The sequence below is a fragment of the Moschus berezovskii genome, chromosome 17, assembly GCF_049115385.1.
Source record: "Moschus berezovskii isolate FMDL1 chromosome 17, NW_MosBer_1.0, whole genome shotgun sequence".
NCBI lineage: Eukaryota > Metazoa > Chordata > Mammalia > Artiodactyla > Moschidae > Moschus > Moschus berezovskii.
The window spans coordinates 22,778,705-22,802,274 of NC_142476.1; the positions used below are offsets into that span (position 1 = coordinate 22,778,705).

The 23,570-nt window shown below is 47.3% G+C and overlaps 1 protein-coding gene across 1 annotated transcript in view; it reads left to right on the top strand.

Annotated features, from left to right (window-relative positions):
- Positions 1-1,775: 1,775 nt before the first annotated feature.
- The window catches only part of SMYD2 (SET and MYND domain containing 2), a 53,166-nt gene continuing 31,371 nt past the window's right edge, over positions 1,776-23,570 (top strand). The window contains exons 1-2 of the mRNA XM_055419076.2: positions 1,776-2,099; positions 22,185-22,248. Coding sequence (XP_055275051.2) covers positions 1,927-2,099; positions 22,185-22,248 — 237 coding nt within the window. The 5' untranslated portion in view covers positions 1,776-1,926. The remainder of the gene's footprint in view (positions 2,100-22,184; positions 22,249-23,570) is intronic.

The window sequence follows — 23,570 nt, forward strand, 5'->3', positions numbered from 1 at the left end:
GAACTGTTTAAAACACTAGACTGATCACCGCACCCCTCAGATTAACCATTTTCAGTGACTCCCACCCCTCCTCTGGGAGGAAACTCATCTCCCGAGAAGATGCCCTCCCAGTGCTCCTGCCTCACCTCCTGTCCTCTCCCTGAGATCTCAGGCTCCACTCAACACAGCAGGCTGCAACTACACGCCATTCCTTCTTTCACGTCCCTCTGTCTTCACATGCGATTTTTTCAGCCCGGCAAACTGTCCTCTTCTTTTGTACTTAAGTCTCGTCCATCATTCAGGCCCAGCTCAAAGGCTGAATGTGGCACCTGCCTTGACCAAACCTTCTTTCTCCAAGCTGTCAGTCCTCCCCTGCCTGTTTTCCCACAGAACACTTTGTACAAGGTAACACCACTTGTCTCAGAGAGCTGTCTTTGTTTGCAGAGGGTCATTTCACGTTAAGAGCGTGGGCCTCATATTCAGACTGACCGGAGGCTGAAACCAAATTCTGCAACCTAGCTGTGTAGCCTTGGAAAGTCTTCTTTTAGCTTCCTAGTTTTGGAAATGGGAAACATATAACACCTAACTCACTGGGCAGTTAGAATTACTGATCTAACCGGGGTAATGTGTTTAAGCCACTTAGCCCAGTATTTGACCCGGTAACATCCAACGACGATTGTGAATGTATGGGATGCAAAGGCCCAGGCCTACATTTCGCCCCTCTTTCTATCCCACTGACTGGCTACAGTGGGTGCTCAGTGAATGCTTCTTAAACTGTCTAAACGGGAGAGTATCCATGATGTAGTCTTCTCTTCAGGAAGGCCAGAGGCTTTTTCATTTTAGGAGTTTTATTGAAGGGTCAAAAATTCTGAAGACATACTCAAATCACATTGATCTTACCCTTTGCTGAACTACTCGTGAACTTACACAGGCAACCTAGTTTGAGATCACACTTTAAGAATGAGTGTTTTTGCTAAATCCTCTCTACATACACGGAGTCCTTACAGCCTGCACATCAACTGCAGCCTTTCCACACTCCTATGCAGAACAGATTAAACCCTTCTTTCTCATACGGAAAATCCTCTCTGTGACTCATTGACTTTTCTAAGATGACACTGCGTGGTCAAGCCGATTCGATCCCTAGCCGTGTGCTCAGGCCACAGCACGGCACTGCCCCCGAGCAAGTCTTAAGTTCCTTGACTGCAAGGTTATCTCCTGCCTCCTCCGCATCGTTGCCTGTACGCAGAGTCCGAGTGAGCAAGCCTGACTAGTGCACTTCCTTTTTCCGTCCACGTAATTAACTTCCACCGGAGGGGCAGAGGGAAAAAAAGTAGATTCACGATCAATACTTGAGATTCCCTGGGAGTCACACTGGGTTCTGAAAACCTTTCACCCTGGGGAAGCAGCTTTTAACCCTCGGCACCCCTCGGCACAGCAGTTTCCTACTGCGGTTTCCCTTCGGTGTTCCCCGAGGACTCACTCCTTTTAGGGCTCTCGACAAGGACAGAGGAACCGAACTGAAGGTTGAGAAGCATCTTGCCCCCCACCCCAACTTCTATTAACGCAGCGCGGGCCATCCTGCTGGCTGGTCCAGGGGAGGCGCTGGGTACCCGCCCCGCCGCGACCCCCTCCCGCCCGCCGGCCGCGGCCCGCGCCCTCCGCCCTCCTGCTGGAGCCGCCCCGGGGACGCAGCTCCGGGCGGCGGCCGCCGAGTGCGGGGCCGCGGGCGAGGGTCCCGCGCGCGGGGCGGGGCCGCCGGGCCGGGTCCCCCGCCTCCCGGGGGCGCGCGAGCGCCGGGCGGGGCCGCCGTCCCTTCCGGGGGAGCGGTGGCCGCCGCGTCCGCCGGGCGGCTTCCCGCCCCCGCGGCTCCGGGTGACGCTGCTCCAATAACAGCGCGCGGGGAGCCGCGGCCGCGGGGGCCCGCTCCGCGCCAGCCCGGCCGCCGGGATGAGGGCCGAGGGCGACGGCGCGCTGGAGCGCTTCCGCAGCCCGGGCAAGGGCCGGGGCCTGCGGGCCCTGCAGCCCTTCCAGGTGGGGGACCTGCTCTTCTCCTGCCCGGCCTACGCCTGCGTGCTCACGGCCAGCGAGCGCGGCAACCACTGCGACTTCTGCTTCGCCAGGTAGGGCGGCGCCGGCGGGCGCGGGGGCTCGGGGGGCGCCGCAGGCGGGCGGGAGTGCGCGCGCCTCGCGGGGTCCTAGCGCCCGCGGCTCCGGGGCGGGGCCGGGGCGCGGGAGGGGACCGGGCGCCCGGGGCTGGCCGGGCCACGTGCACGCAGCGAGACCCGCCAAGTTCCCGCCGCACGCCCTGCACCACGGCACGCTTCGCTGCTGGCCCCGGCGGGCCGTGCGAACCCGCCAGGGCGGGGTCGTGCCTGCAACACGTGGGCTCGGAGCCAGGCTTGCTCCCCAGCCCTGGCCACCCGGCGCTTGCTCCCCAGCCCTGGCCACCCGGCGCGTTGCAGCCCGGGCCCCAGGTTTCGCGCAGCGGCCACAGCCACAAGTCACCTTTCACTTGTGCTTCCTGCGATGTGATCTGTGCCCGCCCCCAGCCCCGCGCTGCCGCAGACTTGCCGTGTTAGCGCCGAGGAACTTAATGACACTTCGTATTTCATGTGAAGTACGTGGTCCCTCGTCTTTCTTGTCACCCTCTGCGCTTGCTCTTTGGGGAGAAGCCAGGAGGTCACCGATCCGGGGTTCAGAGGGACTGCAACGGGGGGGTTGGGGACGGGATCTAGCCCTGGTTTGGGTTGGGAAAACCTGGTTGCTTGGGGGATTAGGCAAAACGTCTGGTTGGAACTGGTATTTAAATGGAGCAGATCAGGTATGTGTATATATGTGTATATATTCACATACACCAACACATAATTATATCTTCAAGCCTTATGACAGTTTTAGACCTAAAGGCACCCTTAGAAAGCATGAATGCAACACTTTCCGTTTTAAGGGGGAGAGAAGGACTGCCCAGAGAAGTATGTATATTCACGCTTATAGTTAAAATGAAATCTCATGTCCTCAGTTCTGCCCATTGCCTACCTAGCCAAGTCATCAATAAAAGGACTGAGGCAGGAAACTTGGCACTGGAGTTTATGCTTGGGGCCTTCCTTGACCCTGCTTTACTTTCTTTGAACCTCAGTTTCTTCATCTTGGAAGTGGAGATTCCTGGGCTAGATTAAGCCCACCTGAGGTTTGCAGGTACCTTTTGAATACAGGTCTCCAGTCCAACACATGCCGAAGAACTCAGTGCCTGAGATATGTTCATCTTATTCCACGGTAAGACAGAGCAAAAGAAGGGACAAAAGCTAAATAGTATAGTCATCTTGCCCAGACTCCCTGCCAGAGCTGTCTTCCGCTTTGGGGGGACCTGGAAAGGAACTAGACACAGAATCATGCCGTGGGCAGCTTAAGGGCTGTATGTGATGTGTCTCTTTGAATTGGTGAGCCAAGAGCTAAAGGGTCATGGCACCACTTTGCGACGTTTGAGTGAAGTGAGCATTGGGTTTTCCCAAAGTTAAAAAGGCTGCTGTGTCTGGTCCCTTGATCTTCTGAGCCTTGCTGTGGCTCAGAGTCTGAAGCAGCGTGGGTGTCTGGAGTGGCAGGAGCAAAGCAAGGTCACCCCGCACGGAAGGGGCCTCCCTCCTCCATCAGGGATCCTGGTGATTCCTGGGATCCATCGTGGCAGAGAAGACTGCGGGACCAGGCACCTAGCAGGTGCTCAGATGTCTGTTACCAGACCACTCCTCCGGTGAATTATAGATCAAATCCAGCTGGGTTCACAGTGGAGCCGCAGAGCGAAGGGATGGTTCTCTTTTGCCTCCAAACTGTACCTACTACACACGCCCTCACCTCCGGACAGGAAGGTGCCATCAGGTGTGGCTTGGCCAGTCAACCCACCCTATGGGATGGCGTTTGCCTTTGTTTCCCCCTTTTCTGAATGGCATTCATTAGTGTCACTGTTGCCTTAGACCCCTCTCCGTGGCTGTCCCCCGCACTGGGGAGGGACCACTGTACCTCCCACTGCTTTTCTCTGGCTAAGGTGAACATCTGTCAACACCCACAGTTCCTTTTCTCTCTCTCTTCCTGAGGGCTCATTTGAAATCAGCTAAAATAACACACAAGATATGATGACATCATGACATCATGATACCTGTGAAGTAAGAAATATCTTTGTACTCACTCTGTGGTTTCTATTAAATCTAGTTCACTCAGAGTTAGTGGCTAGATCAATCTCAAAGATTTAGCACTGTTTCCTCTGTCAGCTGTTTGTACAGACCGAGGACAGATTATTCTGTTCAGCTGTACTGGAGGTACCCGTATATGTCCCCATGGTTCCCCCAGGAGTAGGAGCAAAATTCTCAAATACTCTTCCATGTCTTCCCCTCCCTTGCCATAAAAAAGAAAACTGCACACATTGTTTCTTGTGCCAGAAGTTGAAGGTAAACAATATTGTTTAAGACAAATGAGCCTGCAGAGATCTTCCCTATCATATTAATTGTATCAGGGTTTGAATTATTTTGAAGGAAAAGAAGTGATGTTTTTAAGAAATCAGTATGTTCTGTAAATGGAAAAATAATAGGAAATCTCTTAAGTCACAGCAAAGTGGAATTCTTACTGTCAGGGTAACAGGCAAAGGTTTGCATCTGTATCACATTTTCTCAGGGTGACACTTGGGAAGATGTGTATCTTGCCTCAGCTGCTAAGAGGCAGCTCCTAAAAATATAAATGTCTTCAAGTTGGGAGCTGTCCTCATCAGACCTCTCAGATTTTTTTTTTTTTGTACACGCACGCACACACACACGCACATGCACATACGTTGGCCTGGTCAGTATTTTGTGGCACACTTTTTCACTTGATATTTAATGTATTTTAACACTTGCTAGTATTTGTCTCAGAAAGGGAAAAATCTGTAACCCTATGTTCCGTCTGAGAGGGCTTCCCGGGTAGCTCAGTGATAAAGAATCCGCCTGCCCATGCAGAAAACCCAGGTTTGATTCCTGGGTCAGGAAAATCCCTGAAGAAGGGAATGGCAGTTCACTCAAGTATTCTTGCCTGGAGAATTCCATGGACAGAGGAACCTGGTGGGCTACAGTCCATGGGGTCCCAGAGAATTGGACATGATTGAGTGACTTTCACTTTCTATGGGCACATGCTCCAATAATCAGTTCCCTGCATCTTTTTACATGTGTTTTAAAGAAATGGGTAGGAAGATTAAGATAGCCAACAAGGACTTTCCTCGTGGTCCAGTGGTTAAGAATCCACACTTCTGTTGCAGGGGTCATAGGTTTCCATCCCTGGTCCAGGAACTAAGACCCCTCATGCTGCATGGTGTTTCCCCCAAAAAAGGTATATGTACACGTACACACACACACACACACACACACACAGAGAGACAACAGATTTCCTCTAAAAAGTTACACTAAAGAGTGTAAAATTCAGCCATTTGTACAGTAGATAATGAGATATTGGGTTGCCATTTTCAACATTTCAATATTTCAAGTTTTTCTTTTATTTAGAGACTGCAAAGGAGGAACTTTGGGGCCAGATTGACCAGGTTGGAATTCTGGTTTCATCCCTTCCTGATGGATTGTCTTGAGCCAAATTATTTAGCCGCTCTGGGCTTGCTAGGTGGTACTAGTGGTAAAGATCCCACCTGTCAGTACAGGAGACATAAGAGATGTGGGTTTGATCCCTGGGTGGGAAAGATCCCCTGGAGGAGGGCGTGGCAACCCACTCTAGTATTCTTTCCTGGAAATCCCATGGACAGAGAAGCCTGGCAGTCTACAACCCATAGGGTTGCACAGAGTCAGACATGACTGAAGCAACTTAGCATGCACGCACTGACTCCCAGCTTCCTTTATCTGCAGGCAGTGCACATTAACACCTACCTACTGAGCTGGTCTTGAGTCAGGAAGTCAAGTGCCCAGTACAACCCAGACCACTCGGGAGGTGTCACAATTGGCTCGGTGTCTCGCTTCTATGGACTTGTTTGATGAGCTCTGTTGGCTAAATGTTAAATAGTATGAGAGCATGTTCTCATTTCAGGGACATTTTTATGGTGGTCGGGTTGAGCTGGGGAATACTGTACCTTGTTGGCCAGTGAAATCATCATTCAGATGGCAAGCTGACCCAGAGTTGAAAGCAGCGGTTCTCAACCTCCCATTCAACAACATAAATAATGGCTATCTGGGATCAGTTTTCAGTATTTTCCAAACCCTGATGAAAATGATATGATGAGCCTACACAGGTAAAACTGTATTTATTTATTTTTTTAAAGAGCCTTGTGTAGCTCCAAAATGATTAACGACTTTAATACCCTTTTTACCCTGGAATTTAACAAAGGTTTGAAATAAGAAATGGAGGAAAACAGAATGTTTCACCTAGCAAGGGTACCACGGCTCTTCTCCGCTGTCTGCCTTCAGCACGATTCAGCTGTGGCAAGGAGCAGTCCTGCAAGACTTGAGGTGTGCACCGTGCCAGGACACGCACGTTTCTCACATGCAGGGAGCGTCATTTCTGTTCTGGCGTATCAGGGCCCAGTGACCAAGCTGCACAATTAGGAACGATTTGATACGAAAGAGACAGACTGGCAGCAGGATAGATATCCTAAGTGAAATTCAAACCCTGGTGAGTTAAAACCACCATCTAACCCCTTTCCCTCCAAAAAGCAATTGCATAATATCCTCTCAATAGTAAAAATTTGAAGATCCCGTGTAAAATGCCATTCCTTTAAATCGTATTGCTCTCTGCAGCTCACAAAGCGCTTCCAGGCACCTTTGTGTTGTGATCCTCCCAAGGATGGCTTGTGCAGAGAAGACCTTGTCCCGTATTACGTAGAAAGTAACTGAGTGTTGGAAAAGTTGTTTCCTTGAATTTCACATTTTGGGGGGCAGATATTGAGTGCCTACTGCGGGCCAGCCACTTCATGGAGGAAACGGTGTCTTTCTGTTCTGAGTGTGGTTTTCCTTCACTGTCCATTTTTTTTTTAATTTAAATTTTTTTTATTGGACTATAATGGCTTTACAGTATTATGCTGGTTTCTGCCATACATCTACATGAATCAGCCACACGTATCTCTGTCCCTTTTGACCTGAAACTACCATGTGTTCACACCTGGACACGAGGACTTAAGTCACTTCTGCTTTCTCAAGTGAACGCAGTGTTTATCACCTCTTTTCTTTTGCTTCCCCTGCCCCTGTGGATTGGAGAAGGCAATGGCACCCCACTCCAGTACTCTTGCCTGGGAAATCCCATGGACAGAGGAGCCTGGTGGGCTGTAGTCCATGGGGTCACTAAGAGTCGGACATGACTGAGTGACTTCATGTTCACTTTTCACTTTCATGCATTGGAGAAGGAAATGGCAACCCACTCCAGTGTTCTTGCCTTGAGAATCCTAGGGACGGGGGAGCCAGGTGGGCTGCCGTCTATGGGGTCGCACAGAGTCGGACACGACTGAAGCGACTTAGCAGCAGCAGCAGCCCCTGTGGATGATCCAACAGATTAATGTGTCGTTTCTTAAATCAATTGATTCATCTGTCTTGGATTTATATCTTATGCTGCTGTGGTTTCAGAGAGGTTTTTTTTTTTTTTTTTTATTCTAACGGTCCTGATAAAACGTAAAAAGAAATATGAGGCCTCGGTCCTTTGGTGAGTTTTGGATATTTTTATTTTTTTAAATCTCGCTTCTGTTTATTTACTTTGACTGTGATGGGTCTTCGTTGCTGTGCGCGGGCTTTCTCTAGCTGCGTTGGGGGCTTCCCTTTGTCGAGGTGTGCAGGCTTCTCGTTGCCGTGCCTTTCTCGTTGCGGAGCGCAGGCTCTAGGCACGCGGGCTTAGTAGTTGAGTCCTCAGGCTCGGTCATTGTGGCCCCTGGGCTTCGTTGCCCCATGGCATGTGGGATCTTCCCAGACCAGGGGTCGAACCCGGGTCCCTTGCTTTGGCAGATGGAATCTTTACTACTGGACCACCAGGGAAGTCTGGGATATTTTAAAATATGTTCAAATTATTTAAAAGGAGTTTGTCATCTTCGTCTTCATAGATCCATAGAAAGAGTTTGTTTCTGTGTGCTTTGGTAGGGCAGTGTGAGGATGTTAACCACACCGGCCTATTGTTTTTCTTAAACAGACCCATTCTTCAGAACTTTTTTCTATGCAAAGTTAAACAGACATGGTTTGGGAATAGAATTCATAATGCAGCTGTGCTGAAAGGCCCCTGGATGGTATTCCTGTAGGACAAGCATATGGCACACTGTCTGTCCGAAGATTCTTTAAAAGATGCTCAGAAATGTCTTAAATTTCTTTGGGAAGATTCAGGGCTCAGGTCTGCAGTTTGGCAGCAGCTGATTTTCAACAGAACTCAGAATTGGTAAGAACCAGGGACAGTGAAGTTATCTTATAGAACTTGAAATAGAAAACTGCAAAGAAAGTTGCTACTTGATTTTGGTGTTTGAGACTTAACTCTTTTGCCTAAGGTTCATATCTCCTTTCTTTTTCTTGTCAATATAAAGAAAACATGAAATCATTGTAATTTTAAGCCGCTGTATTTCTGCATCCTGAGGAGGCAGTCAGTAATTACAAATATCCCTTCTGTAACTGGAGTCATCTGTAACTAAGGTCATTCCCACCGTGTGCACATCTTGTTTTTTGTACTTCAGATGTGGAGGGAAGTAATCACATTTCTCAGTTTGAGGAATGCTTTCATCTGACCTGTGCCAGGACAATTGGATTAAAATTTCTCCTCTCTTACTGATTCTGCATTCCCATGTCCTGTTCCTCTCAAAGGTAGCCGGGCTCTGCTTTGCCTGCTTGCCTTTGAGTCCATGAGTATATAGTCCTGATCATCACCAGGGAACTAGGCAGACCTGGAACAGGGCACCCTGATTGTATTTGACCAGATGCAGGCTTTGAGCCCTCTTCTGGAGGGGCTTCCCTGGTAGCTCAGCTGGTAAAGAATCTGCCTGCAATGCAGGAGACCCTGGTTCTATTCCTGGGTGGGGAAGATCCCCTGGAGAAGGGATAGGCTACCCACTCTAGTATTCTTGGGCTTTCCTAGTGGCTCAGACGGTAAAGAATCCGCCTGCAATGTGAGAGACCTGGGTTTGATCCTGGGTGGGGAAGATCCCCTGGAGAAGGGATAGGCTACCCACTCTAGTATTCTTGGGCTTTCCTAGTGGCTCAGACGGTAAAGAATCCGCCTGCAATGTGAGAGACCTGGGTTTGATCCCTGGGTTGGGAAGATCCCCTGGAGGAGGGCATGGCAACCCCCTCTAGTAATCTTGCCTGGAGAACCCCATGGACAGAAGAGCCTGGTGGGCTACAGTCCAAAGGAGCGCAAGGAGTCAGACACGCCTGAGTGACTACGCACGACAGAACGCTGGGCAGCCTGGAGGTTAGTCGCTCCTGGAGCCGTCCCCTTGCCCCTGGAGAGGGGCCCACGCTGGGACTAGAGGTCTCTGTCCTGTCAAGGGTTTGTATTAATGTGGTCAGTCTCTGTACACCACCATCGGCCTCCCATTCTCATCCCAACCCTCGCATCTCTGGATTTCTAGTGAATCTGTGGGAGTTTAGGGGTGCAGTCCTCCAGCAGGGAATTGACTGAAGTAACTGCCTTTTCAGGGGCTGAACCCACGACCTTGGCCTCATTAGCACGGGCGCTCTAACCAGTCACAAAGCCACACACCTCACTTTGTGTAACTTCTGCTGACTCTGTTCCTACCACCCTCGGAGGCCTCCTTTTCAATTGCAAAGGCGTTCACGCCGGCACAATAGAACAGAAGGAAATCAGATCTCTTCTAGACTTCTCTGAAGGCCAGAGATATGCAATTTAGCAGGAAAATAAGACCAAAGTGTCTTGAGGGTTCAGGAAACAACTTATCTTTCTAGTCCATGCATTTGTTGAGAATCCAGCTGTGTGTCTCAGATTTTCCTTCCATCAAAAATTTAAAAATACTGTGGGACTCCTTGTGCCAATGTATTAACATAAAACCTAGGGGCTAAGTGGAAGGTTTCTGATGACTGAGTGGAAATATAGCATGTGCGTTATTCAAGGGGATTGGGTTCGCTTCTTTAAGAAGGAGTGCGTCCAAGAATCCATAAGTGCTTCTGTTTCACAAGTTTATAGTCCCCAGAAACCGAAATAAATTCTTGCTGTGATAGCCGAGACACCACTGAGTATCTGCAAGTGCACTGTGATGAACGGGACATCTCATCACCCAGGGAATCTGCAAGTCACCATTGGGGGAGAGGAAGAATAAGGATGATTCCCTCACCGAGAAGCGAATTTCACACCAAGGCCTGAAGACATAGGCGTGTCCTGGGGGAGGGCGGTGCAAAAGAAGTCTGGCTGACAACAGGATGCACTTTTTCATCTCAGCCAAATAAAAATCTCAAGGATTTTATATCCTGGCACTTGGAAGGAGTTATGTTGCCATCTGTGACAAAATGAAAAGATGTTGGACCAGAGGAGCTTTTTGTCTTGAGTCTGTGAGGGCCAGGAAAGGCTCTTCAAGGGATGTGGACCCTGGGCTCAGGTCTTGTTGACTTTCCTCACTTGTACCACCTGAAAAAATCTCTTGCCCCTCAGCTGCACAAATCTCAGCAGAGTGACAATCGCTGTCAGTGGCAGCCTCACAGGTTCTTAAAACCTCAGCAGTAAGAGACATTTAATGATGGACAGATGGTAAGCTGTCTGAGAGCAGGGATTCTAGTTTTAATATATTCAGCAAATATTTATATTTATGGGGCATTCACTGTGGTTCTGGGCTTCCCAAGTGGTGCAGTGATAAAGAATCTGCCAGCCAGTGCAGGAGTGCAGGTTCGATCCCTGAATTGGGAAGATCCCTTGGAGAAGGAGATGACAACCCACTCCAGTATTCTTGCCTGGAGAATCCCATGGACAGAGGAGCCTTGTGGGCCACAGTCCATGGGGTCGCAAAGAGTCGCGAGAAACTGAGCACACACTATGTTCTGAATCCCGGTGAAAAAAGGAACAAAAATCCCTCCCACCAGGAAGCTTATGTTCCAGTAGGTTTTATTCATCTTTATTTTACACACTGTAGACTGAAAAGAAAAAGCACAACGTGAGAGTTGTGAGTTAAGTTTTATTTGGGGTGGAATGAGGACTTACTGCCCAAGAGACAGCTTCTCAGATAGCTCTGAGGCCCTATTCCAAAGAGGTGGGTAGGGGAGGTCAGCCTAAATTTGATTTTGGTGAAATGTGCAGCAGAAGGTTACTGTTAATCCCAAGGGGGCTTCCCTGGAGGCTCAGTCGGTAAAGAATCCGCCTGTAATGCAGGAGACGCAGATTCCATCCTTGGGTCGGGAAGATCCCCTGGAGAAGGGAATGGCAACCCTCTCCAGTATTCCTGCCGGGAGAATCGCATGGACAGAGGAGCCCAGTGTGCTACTGTCTGTGGGGTTGCAAAGAGTCTCAGGAAGGTTGCAACTAGTCACGAGGAGCAGATGTCTCCACTAATGATTTTAGTGCTTTTCTAGATATGAGGAGATGTCAGAAGTTGGGCTCATTAAATTGTCTGAAAATTTCTAGCTATCTGAAGGCCTGTTCTGCCAGTTCTCCCCAGAGCACAGAGAGCCTCACTCCTCGTCCCTGCCCTGGACTGCTTTCCGGCCATGGTTGAAGGTCAGTGACTACGGTGTTTAGTGGTGTCATCCTTGCAGAAGCAGATAGCAAATGACAGTTTTTAGCTGATGCTGTCGTGCCTTGAACTTTGTCATTTTAGCAGAGTTTTTGTTAAAGGCAGTAATGTTTTGAGTTCAGTGCTTTCTTTCATCAAACACTGATAATCCACGTATGTATGTCATAAACAAAACTGTTAACCAGGAAGTTTAAGCACACACTCTAGTTCGTGACTTATGCAAACTCAGGGAGAACTCTGACCAGATAATACTGGGTTGAATGAAACTGTAGCATCCCTGCACTGTGTTAAAATAGCAGCACTTTGGGTAGACTTTTTTTTTTTTGAGTTTGATGAAATTTGGTTTACTCATACACTTAAATCAGTTCAGTTCAGTCGCTCAGTCGTGTCCGACTCTTTGCAACCCCATGGACTGCAGCACGCCAGGCTTCCCTGTCCATCACTGACTTCCAGAGCCTACCCAAACTCATGTATATCCATTAAACTTTTTAAAGCTGTATAATATTTCTAAATACAGCTTTAAAAAGCTTTAGGATTTTTTTTCACCTTAAAAACTTACAGGGTCACAAAGTAGTAGAGACTCAGAAACTAACGGTTGACTTATTTCACTTAATAGTAAATTGATTTCAGCCCGTGTTCAGGCCTTCTGAGGCACCTACCTGCTAAATATTTTCTAGGCACAGAGTGGGGAAGGCAGCCCACTGCCAACTTCTGTTTCTGTGCATCTTCAGAGAGTGACCCAGCGGAAGGCCGCTGTAGGGTCAAGGCTGCCTGCAGGCGCGCCCCCAAGGCTGGGCATAGCAATGGGCCAGTTTGCTCTGCAGTGTTGATTTCACTCCGGCAGCTCCCAGTGGTACATGCGTACATGCTTGCACACACACATGCATGTGTTTGCACCCACAGCGCCTTCTGAATGCTTCCTTCATCACACTTGCTCCTTGAGTACAGGAACCAGGTCTTCTGCAACCCTGTAGCTCCAGCACTTAGCCTGAGGCCTGATACTCCATGACCTCAGTAAATATTTATTAAATGAATAGTCTCATTTCTGCAGTCTTATTTTACTAACAGCTCTGTGGGCAGGCCTCATCACCTTCTCAGTTCGTTCTTGGAACTGGATCCTCACAGATGCTTACAGATCCCCATAGATGCTTACTTGATCGATGCCTGTCTTCAGGGCAGAATCTTGACTGCTCAGGTCCTCCATATTCAGTGCTTTTTCACCCTGCCTGGTATTATCCCTTACTGCTTTTTTCACTTAAAACCTAAACAAAATACAAGTGGTCTCTCCAGTCCCCCCCAGTGGTGCTGTGTCATTCCCTGATGGTGGCTATTACTTATGGTCAGTTCTTTTAAGAGAGAACTAAGTTAAAAACTCTCACATCCATACCTGACCACTGGAAAAACCATAGCCTTGACTAGACGGACCTTTGTTGGCAAAGTAATGTCTCTGCTTTTTAATATACTATCTAGGTTGGTCATAACTCCTTTCAAGGAGTAAGCGTCTTTTAATTTCATGGCTGCAGTCAGCATCCGCAGTGATTTTGGAGCCCCCCAAAATAAAGCCTGCCACTGTTCCCACTGTTTCCCCATCTATTACCCATGAAGTGATGGGACCAGATGCCATGATCTTAGTTTTCTGAATGTTGAGCTTCAAGCTGAGTTTGAGTGAACTCAGGGAGTTGGTGATGGACAGGAAGGCCTGGCGTGCTGTGATTCATGGGGTCGCAAAGAGTCGGATACGACTGAGCGACTGAACTGAACTGAAGTTAAAAACGAGTTTGTTGTTTCTTTCCTTTTGACTGCCTCATTGGTAAGCATCAGAGAAGTCAAAGACAAATTGCAGGGAAGCGTCATTGTGATCTCCCACTAAAGTTCATATACAGAATTTCAGAGGAGAATGTTCAATTTAAAAGCGCACACATCTGTTCTTCTGGCAGGCTTCAGCTGTTAGGGATTTTACAGGGCCTGCAAGATGAGGTTTGGTCGTAGGTGCTGTCCAGTGGCTGAAAAGTTAATCGTCACTGTTCCATAGGCTGAGTAGTTCTGCTCTATCCGTCAGCCTCATGATTTTTTTTTTCTTTCTAAGGCAGAGGAAGATTTCATCTCAACTAGAACCTTTGCTGTTGTTCAGTTGCTCAGTCGTGTCCGGCTCTTTGCCACCCTATGGACTGCAGCACGCCAGGCTTCCCTAGAGCCTTCATTTAAACAAATCTTAAATCAGCTTCCTCACTGTTTTTTCATTGCTGAGTTTGATTTTCATGGGTCAGTGATGTGGAGAGTCATGTCTACAGTATTTTTTTTAGCTTTATTGAGGAAGAATTGACAGATATGAGTGTCTGTATTTAAAGTGTACAGCATGATGATCTGGTGTACATAGAGGCTGTGGAATGATTACCAAGATCAAAATAATCAGCACATCCATCCCCTCACGTAGGTAACTTCCTTTTGTGTGACAAGAATGTTTAAGCTCAAGTCTCAGCAACTTTCAAGCATACTCTCCTGTATTATTATCTGTAGTCACCGTGTTATCCAGTAGATCCTGAGACCTTTTTCTACCTTCAACCCAAACTTTCTAGCCTTTGACTTGTATCACTCCATTTCCCCCAAGGTCATCATTTTTATGACAAGGTCAACTATTCAGTGCTGACCACCAAGCCTCCTCTTTCTCCTTGTAAATCACAGCTTCTGTTCCAATATTTGGGAAAACCTATTAGTTGCTACCTTACTGCCCTAAATATTTCCTGCTTCCCTGGAGGCCCTGGGCTCTAACTTTTAACAAGCCTCAGAACAAAGCTGGATGCCCTGGGGGGAAGGTTCAGCCCTGCTCTGGGAAGAAGCTCCCACAGCACGTGGTCCCATTTCACTGCTACATTGTGGATTAAAGTGCTACATGGAGCATCTTTCAGGGTTACACAAAAACCCGTACCCTGAGTATTATCCTTGTCCCCTGACCAGGGTTATAATAGGGTTTTGCCACAATTCCTCCAATTTTTATTTCTCTCCAATAAAAATTTGCTAGTGGAACCACTCACTCTGGGTGGGAGGCTAACTTTGTTTCTGATTGTCTTATTTCAACCCACGGTGAAGTTATATTGTGCGGCTGGGGCTTTTTTCCTTTTCTCTTTTTTCATTTGGCCGGGGCTGCCTCTGTTCAGCAGAGCCTCCTTGTCACTTCTTCTATCACCGTTAGTTAAAAGTAATTGTTATTGCAAACCCACTCCATGCCAGTATCATTCTCTTTCATGGGGAAAACCCACAAAGCATTGATTTCGGTAGCAGAAAGGAGGGAGCTTACAGGATCAAATCCTTTTTATCTGGACCCACAGCACCTGCGGCAATGCATTAACTAGCAGGAGTTGTTAATTACAATCCTAACTTGTTGATCTTCCCGGCTTCCGAATTTTAAAAGCAAGAAAATGAATCACTGTGCGTGTCTCCTCCCGTCGAAAATGACAGGAGCGTGTCTTCTGAGTTCTGTTTCAGCTACTGATAATCACACACTTGCATTTTCCTGTCACATTTCTTTCCTCCTTTTGTGGATGGAACCATTTCTTAAGTTCAAAGAGCCCTTCCATTCACAGCAGAGTAGATATTTGCCTGTAGAACAAAAGCTTTAGAAGCATAAATCCTCTAAATATGAGTCTGAGCAAGATGCTACTGAAGATATTTCAGGAGTTGACATCACTTAACAAAAAAACACACAAAAGAATGAAGACTAAAAGTGTAGTAGTGGTGGGCTTCGCTTATATTTTTTCATTTAATTTACATAACAAACCTGCGAGATAGAAACTGTATCTTTATCGTGGAGGAAACAGGTTCAGAAAGGGTGAATAACTTGCCCAAGATCTCATAGCACCTAAAGCATGAGAAGGAAAAAGGATTTGAGACAGGGAAGTAGGAAAAGGAGCCCAGCACAGTCATCCTGCTTTGTGAAGCAGGAATCAGGAAGAGGTGGAAAGAAAGCTGAGCCTGGCTTCCAGAACACTTGCTTGTCATAGTCAGAAAATACAGTGTCTGCCACTTTATTCCGACCTATCCATCCATCATCAAGGTAGCTGAACCACCTAATCCATCCTGTGTGAGAGTCATTCTTAAGAAGAGTTACATTGTAAGCAGTCTGGACTGCAGAGAAGAATGCTTCAACACTCTTCATCAAATTCCGCCCTCGAAAACTCTCAACCCAAATGGATGACCATAGGCCTAGACCAGTGGTTGTGTATTCTGGAGGCACATTCGATCTGGGTAGCTTTCTAAAACTGCTAGCACAGACCAGTCTGACGAGACTAGCTGGACCCAACCCCAGACGGGCATGGGCAGCTGAGGCTGAGAACTACTCTGAGAGGCTGTGAGTGATTTCACCATTAATGGTACTTTAGTTCCCTTCCTTTTCAGTTATTTCTCTTCGTTCCTCCAAATGACCTTTATTCCTCTGTCACAGAGGGCAGTTTTCTGTTCCTTGTTTTGCAGTCTTTCCCCAAACCTCCTGGACAATTCAGACCAGGTTACATCGCAAATGAAAGCTTTACAGCTGGGTCTTCTGCAGGCACATAGTTTATTCTAAAAGCCTTGTGTATTCTGACAGTGAAAGTGGATATCCCATATGAAGTTTCTCTCTGGCTGAACTTTGCAGTCAGCAGAGGTTGGACTCTCAGGAGCTCTACTTTTTGCTCTCTGAAGCGCGCGCACACACACATACACCACCCCCCAACGAGCCAGCTCAGCACATTGTAATTGGGGTTTCCACCGTTAGACCTACAGACCGTGTGTGTCTCGCCCAGTGGTAAGCTATGGGAAGAACTGAAGCACGTATCTGGGTAGTTTAAACAGAGTTCCCATCCCTACCCCACTTCACCGAGAACTGCTATTACCAAATAGACCAAAGGAGATTCTTAAACTGTTCGCTGTCAGTATCTGGCTTAGCATTTCTCCTCTCCGCTGAAGGCAGTCTGGCTGGGAGAATCTTTGCGAAGGATATTCACACAGGTCAGCCCGGTAGATGACTCCATAAGCACATATACAGTGACATCTGCATCCGAGCCAGGCAAGGCTTTTCTGTCCTTTGTGAGAGCTGCAGTGTTTTATCACCCAGTTCCCAGAGGATGCAATCCCATGTGGACTGCCCCAGTGTCTGTCTGTGAATACGCCTGGGTGTACTGCCTGAATGAGATAGAGGGACCTTCTTTGCACAGGCTGAATACAAAATCAGTCCTTTTTTTAATTCCAGTCCACTTCAAGTGACATTGATTCCTCTGGCATAGTTGGTCAAGAGACCCTCTGTGGGGATGTTCCCCTTCCTGGATCTCATTTTCGGAAATGACTGGATTCTTCCCATTGTATCTTTGAAGCCAAGTAGCATTAACAAGAGAAGGGATAGGCTACCCACTCTGGTATCCTTGGGCTTCCCTGGTAGCTCAGACAGTAAAGAATCCCCCTGCAATGCGGGAGAGCTGGGTTCAATCCCTGGGTTGAGAAGATCCCCTGGAGGAGGGCATGGCAACCCATTCCAGTGTTTTTGCCTGGAGAAACCCCATGGACAGAGGAGCCTGGTGGACTACAGTCATGTGGTCACAAAGAGTTGGACATGATTGAGAGACCAAGTACAGCACCACGCAGCATTAACAGGATTCCACTGGAGCTGGTACATTATGCAGACGAGAGTAAAGAATGCCTTTATTTACTCTTCATTAGTGCTATTACAGGTTCGATCCCTTGGTCAGGAAGACCCCCTTGGAGAAGGGAGGGCTTCCCCCTTCAATATTCTTGCCTAGAGAATTCCATGCATGGAGGAGCCTGGCAGGCTACAGTCCATGGGGTCACAAAGAGTCTGATATGACTGAGCAACTAACACTTATTTACTTACCACTATTACCATTTCTAGACACATAGATTATTTTTGTCTGCTATAGTATATGCTCCTCGATAGTGTCACCATACTCAAGGAAGGATATTTTTGCATGATGGAGACAAAATATGTCCCTTGATGTGTGAATTCTGATTCTGCTACCAACTTGCTGAATGGCCATGTTGGGTTAGATATTTCACCTCTAGGATCTTCAGGATCTTCATTCAAAAAGCAGGAATAATAGCTTCTTCATAGAGCTGATGGAATTATTATAAGAGATCAGCAGTTTTCAAACTTTTTGTTCTTAAGATCCCTCTCTACCTATAAAAATTGAGAACTCTAAAGAGCTTTTTTTGTTCACCTAGGTATTTATCAATATTTACCATATTTATAATTAAAAATAGAAAATATTACAAAGCACTTGTTTTTTCAAATGAGGACTCTTCTTCAAAACAAAAGAATTAATGAGAATAGTGGTGTTTTACAGTTTTGCAAATCTCTTTAATGAGAGATTAAAGAATACAAGTGGATTCTCAGATACACTTTTGAATTCAGTCTGGCATATTATGTAGTTTTGGTTGACGTATGCAAAGGAAATCTGGCCTCAAATCGGTGTGTAATTGGAAGGGAAGGAGTATTTTAATAGCCTTTTCAGTTAATTGTGGATATTCTTTGATTCACCATTAGAACCCAGTGAAGTGATTTTTGTCTTAAAGATCAATTGTAAGGTGCACTCTGAAGCCATATCTATGAATTTTATGTACTCTGTTACATAAAATCCCTTAGTCTGTCTTGTACTTTGAATGACTCTTTTAGCCATGTGTAATTTTTAAAGCATCATACTCTGGTCATTTGGAAAACATTGGTTCACTCAGTTATACAGACCTCCAAATACTTTATTTCATCAAACCATAAAATCAAACAAACAAAAAAAACCCCACAATTTTTAAAACCATCACCAATCTTTCAGATGAGAGACTGTCAAACTCTGGGCAGCAGATACATGTGTTCCAAAATTCTAATTTTTGCTTAAGAGCCCACATTGTATCACTGGCAACAAATATTACCAATTATTTTCCTTGATGTGATGGACTCACTTCATTTATTTCCATAGTATACCTGCCAAATACGCAAGTCTGAACAGCCAATTTGTCTAAAGTTCTTCCTCCTATTAAAAGTGATATTTCAAGAAAGCAGTGGCACGTTCAGTTTATGGCTCCAGGGATGTCCACGAGTTCATCCTTGAGATAACCCTCATTCTTCAGTAGGAGCAGACACACTTCTTGCCTTCTTTCCCCCTCATCTCAGGGTGCCACGAAGATACATACCAAAGACTCGAGATTCAAGGACATTAATATTTGCGACTGCTTTATTGGGCTTCCCGGGTGGCTCAGTGCTAAAAAATCTACCTGTAATGCAAGAACTACAGGAGACTTAGGTGTGATCCCTAGGTCAGGAAGAGCCCCTGGAGGAGGGCATGCAACCCACTCCCGTGTTCTTGCCTGGAGAGTCCCATGGACAGAGTCTATGGGATCACAAAGAGCTGGACGCAACTGAAGGGACTGAGCACGCACACATTGCTTTATTAGGGACATTCTTTTTTTAAATTTATCTTATTCTAGTTGACTTACAATGTTGTGTTAATCTCTGCTATATAGCAGAGTGATTCAGTTTTATATACACACGCACACACACACACATTCTTTTTCTTATTCTTTTCCATTATGGTTTATCACAGGATATTGACTATAGTTCACTGTGCTATACAGTAGGACATTGTTGTTTATCCAAATGGCAACCCACCACAGTATTCTTGCCTGGAGAATCCCATCAACAGAGGAGTCTGGTGGGCTACAGTCCATGGGGTCGCAAGAGTTGAACACGACTTAGTGACTATACCACCACCATGTAATAGTTTGCATTCTCTCATCCCAAACTCTTGGTCTGTCCCTTACCCCTTGGCAACTACAAGTCTGTTCTCTAAGTCTGTGAGTCTGTTTCGTAGGTAAGTTCATTTGTATCTTAGTTTAGATTTCTTCAGGGGTATTCTTAAGTGAAACTGGCTTTCCCCTGCTGGCTGTGAGCGTCTGGAAGTGAGAAATACAGTGACTGCTTACTCGCTGCTTTAATTTGTACTAAAGCCTTTGTGGCTCAGCTGGTAAAGAATCTGCCTGCCGTGGGAGAGACCTGGGTTCGATCCCTGGGTTGGGCAGATCCCCTGGAGAAAGGAAAGTCTATCCACTCCAGTATTCTGGCCTGGAGAATCCCATGGACTAGTCCACGGAGTCTCGAAGCGTTGGACACGACTGAGTGACTTTCACTTCATTTCACTTCAGAGCCTTGCGGGTTTCATCCTCCAGGCACCCTCCACATCCTAGAGCACAAATGTCAAGACCCTAAAGGCAGTAGTACATTCTGGAAATAGCTTTGATCTCATGGGCTCCCTGAAAGGGTCTCTGGGCCTCCAATAGTCTACAGATCACACCTCGAGAACCACTGGCGTTTTGTAACCTCTTGCCAGTCCTGACAAGTTAGCTCTTTCTTCCTGGTCTTCGTTGACTGTGGCCGTGGACTTGGTGACTAGCCAGGCTGAATGAAGTCTGGCCTTTGGGAGATCTATTATTTTGATGAAATCCCACTAGAGTTCTTCCTGCATTCACCAGAGCCCAGTTGTTTTTTTTTTCCTTCCTGGGATATTACCTTGGTAATATCTGAAACAAGCCAAGAACAAATAAGCTGAAAACAAACCTTGGTTTCGTATTAGCTTTACTGCTCACATCTATGTATGGAAGATCTCTGTATATGATCCTTGTTTTCTTTTTGTATGGTGCAGAGCTAATAAAGACATTTTTTGTGATAGTTTCCTGGTCTATTATATCGAGGGTCTTAATTTTGGTTTCAGAGTCATTTCACTAGTCTGTGCGTAGATTCTAGGTGGTTGGTGAGCCCTCAAAATTTCACAAAGTTTTCTGTTGTTCTTTGAGGGTTGGGGAGAAGGTGGGTCGTTGGGGAGAGTTAATAGCTTCAAATTCTCAGAGAGGTTTTATGACCTTGCCCCCTGAAAAACCAGCTGTCACCAAATGGCTGTTTCAGATGGACATTGCTATGGGCGGCATCTACCCATCCATTGTCCCTGTCCCAGCACACGTTTTTTGGAAATGAATTTTCAGAGTCCCCTCCGCAGCTGTGCCCATCTGCACCTTCCATCCCTTCAGCATTCCTTCACGGTCCCATCGTTAGCACGTGCTCACTGGTCACTTCACAGCTGTCTCTGAGCACATTATCTGTCCTTTCCACCTTGGCATAAAATGCAGGAGGTGCCAGGGCCAGCCGTCTCACCCACATGTATCCTCGGAGGGTATTTCAGGCCAGAGGATGCGCTCAGCCAAATTAGTGGGCTCCTCTTTGAACCACTGAGGTGTGCAAACTCGGAATATTTATTTATACCTCAACTGCTACTTGCGTTTTTTACTCCCACATGATTCTTCAGCCTGCTGCTTGGAATCCAAGCACTGTCATGAAAACTGCAAGGCAGCCAGTTTCGTTCCAACAGTAGCATTTTTGGAACCCCTTCCCGATTCCGTGGGAGTAGTGTGGTGACTACCACTCTCTGAGAAGACGCGGAGGAGGACTCTGCAGCGTGATGATATGTATGTCTTGCAATATCAACCCTCCGGGCACGCTGCAGATGGGGTGGGGGTGAGGGGGCTCCGTGGCAGGGCAGGGAGCAACCCGGCAGTAAGCGAGAGTGCCCTTTGCAGCACCAGCATTTCTGTACATTGGAAAGCTGGCTTCAGGGTGGTCAGTGAGAAGCAGACAGCAGGCTTTACAGATCGCACTCTGATTTAACGAAGTGGTTGTTCCCCATCTCAGAAAAATCTGAAGGGTTCTGTCATAGGCGGTTTAACTCAGTGGCTTCACAGTTTTTGAAAAATCTTGTGGCTTGTCTAATGCAGCAAACACATCAGCACCTAACAGTTGGGGAACAGCAACGTCCCTGTCCCATATGAGAAGCAGGAAAATGAATTCTATGGTGATGAACGGGGAGGACATACCTAATTATGATGAGGCAGAAGAATCGTTCAATGGGATACGGACAAGGTAGATGTGTGTACCAGTCAGATCCAGGGGTATTTTATTTAAGAATATGTCCCCAATTGCTAGGTAGCATTTTTAAACTTCACTTCCTGGACAACATTTGTTACTGACACGTTCCATCCCGTCTTCACTAAATACTAAAGATTGTCACCACTTTGTGTTCTCAGCAGTATAGGTCGACCCCAGTCCTCTGTCTTTACAGGCTTCCAAGATGGCTTTGTTTATTTCTGTCCCTTTCTAGCAGAAAATCAGGACATAAGAGCCTCTGACTTGCCCCAAAGCATTGAACCATAGTGCAGGTTGATGTTAACAGCTGTGGTGTCCCAGGCCAGGCTCATGAGTCAGAGAGCGTGTCGTTCGTCTCTTTGGAAGGTGCCCTTCACGCTGTCGGGGTCGGTCAGTGTCGGCGCATGTCCCCTTTGACTAACTCACTCCCACTCAAGGGCTGAGTCTGGTCTAACTCTCCTTTGGGAAAATGCCACGTGCCAGTGGGAGAGCAAGGTAAGGTGACTCTTGGCTCTGCTTTCGGACCAGATGGCTGTTGTTACTGCATGATAAGATGTGCGGCTTCGCGTTTCTTTGCCTCTTGTGACTACAGTGCCCTTTCTGTTTTCTAAGGAAAGAAGGATTGTCCAAATGTGGAAGATGCAAGCAGGCATTTTACTGCAATGTGGAGTGTCAGGTAGGTGTCTTTGGGCCAGCTGGCAGGGAGGGCCTGGTTTCCTCGGAAGATCAGGACCCCAGTGTCCTTCTCATCTTTGTCATGGCATCCCAGGGCCCTCCCGCAGCCAGAGCTGGAAAGCCTCCTTGTGGCGTAGGGTGTGGCTGGATGCCCCTGTGTGCTGGCACCCAGGACTGATGGTGATGGGCAGTAACATTTTGGGGCCCCACACAGGATCAAAAGTAGAGGTTGGTAAAGTGGGTGAGACACAGGGGCCACGTTGGATACAGGCAGGTGTATCACCAAGGTCGACAGTCTGCCCCCCACGGCTCCCAGCAACAGGTGGAATGTGCAAAGACAACCAATGAAAAATGTTAAAATGCTGTCTTTAAAATTGTTTAGTCTTTACCGTCACCAAGTCTGAATTTGTATGTATCCCCCTAGCAGGCCACACGTCGCCCTTGGGCCAGTCTAATCTAGCCTGATTCCAGTGGACTTAGGTGGGCCCCTGACAGCTTTTGTGCAGCCAGAGGTGGGGTGATCTGAACTTGGACCTGGAGACCTGGGGGTGGGGGCTGAGCGGTTCAAGCGGCAGGCTGCATATAGACCACAGGCCATCTGGCTGGCTGGATGCATCCCGAGGGAGTCTTGTAACCCAGGACTGAGGATTTCAAGAGGGTATTTGGAGGAACTCTTCATAGACTCTTTAAGGGATAAGTGTTTTTTTTCCCCAAACTTTTTTACTTAATACTGTATAGTTACACAGAATGTTCACCGGTATTACAGAAAATGCACTCCATGTTCTAGCAGTTTGAATTTGGGGAGGATATGATCTTCCACCTCTGTCCATCCTCCCCAATCTGTTTTTCAAATGGGAACCTACTAACACGGCTTGGGAAATGATGCTACTAAATAGTGCTTCTAAAGAACAGGGAGGCCATTCTTCATATCTGCACCTCAGTTTTGTTCTTCTTCCCATACTTAACTGTCACCTTCCTCCACCCCCCACCCCTGCTCTGGTCGACCACATTACCCATGGTTTCACTTTTTTTTCCCTCTGTTTTCTCTCTACATGGCTGGTCTCTGAATGTCTCCAAAGGGTGCTGTGCAGCAGTGGGAGAGGTTGCTAAGCCCCAAAGTCTTATCTGACAGAGCTCCCCTCACAGGGGCCCTGGCCAGAGGAAACACAGGCTGAGCCCTTGGCTTGGGAAGGTCTGCCGTGGTTCTGACAGCCACATGCATGGTCTACCTCCCCGTGTCTCCGCGCAGGCTTCCGGCCTGCAGGGCAGTGAGAATATAGATGGGCTTGTCGTTGGTTTGTCAGGTAGTGTGGCTTCTTCTGA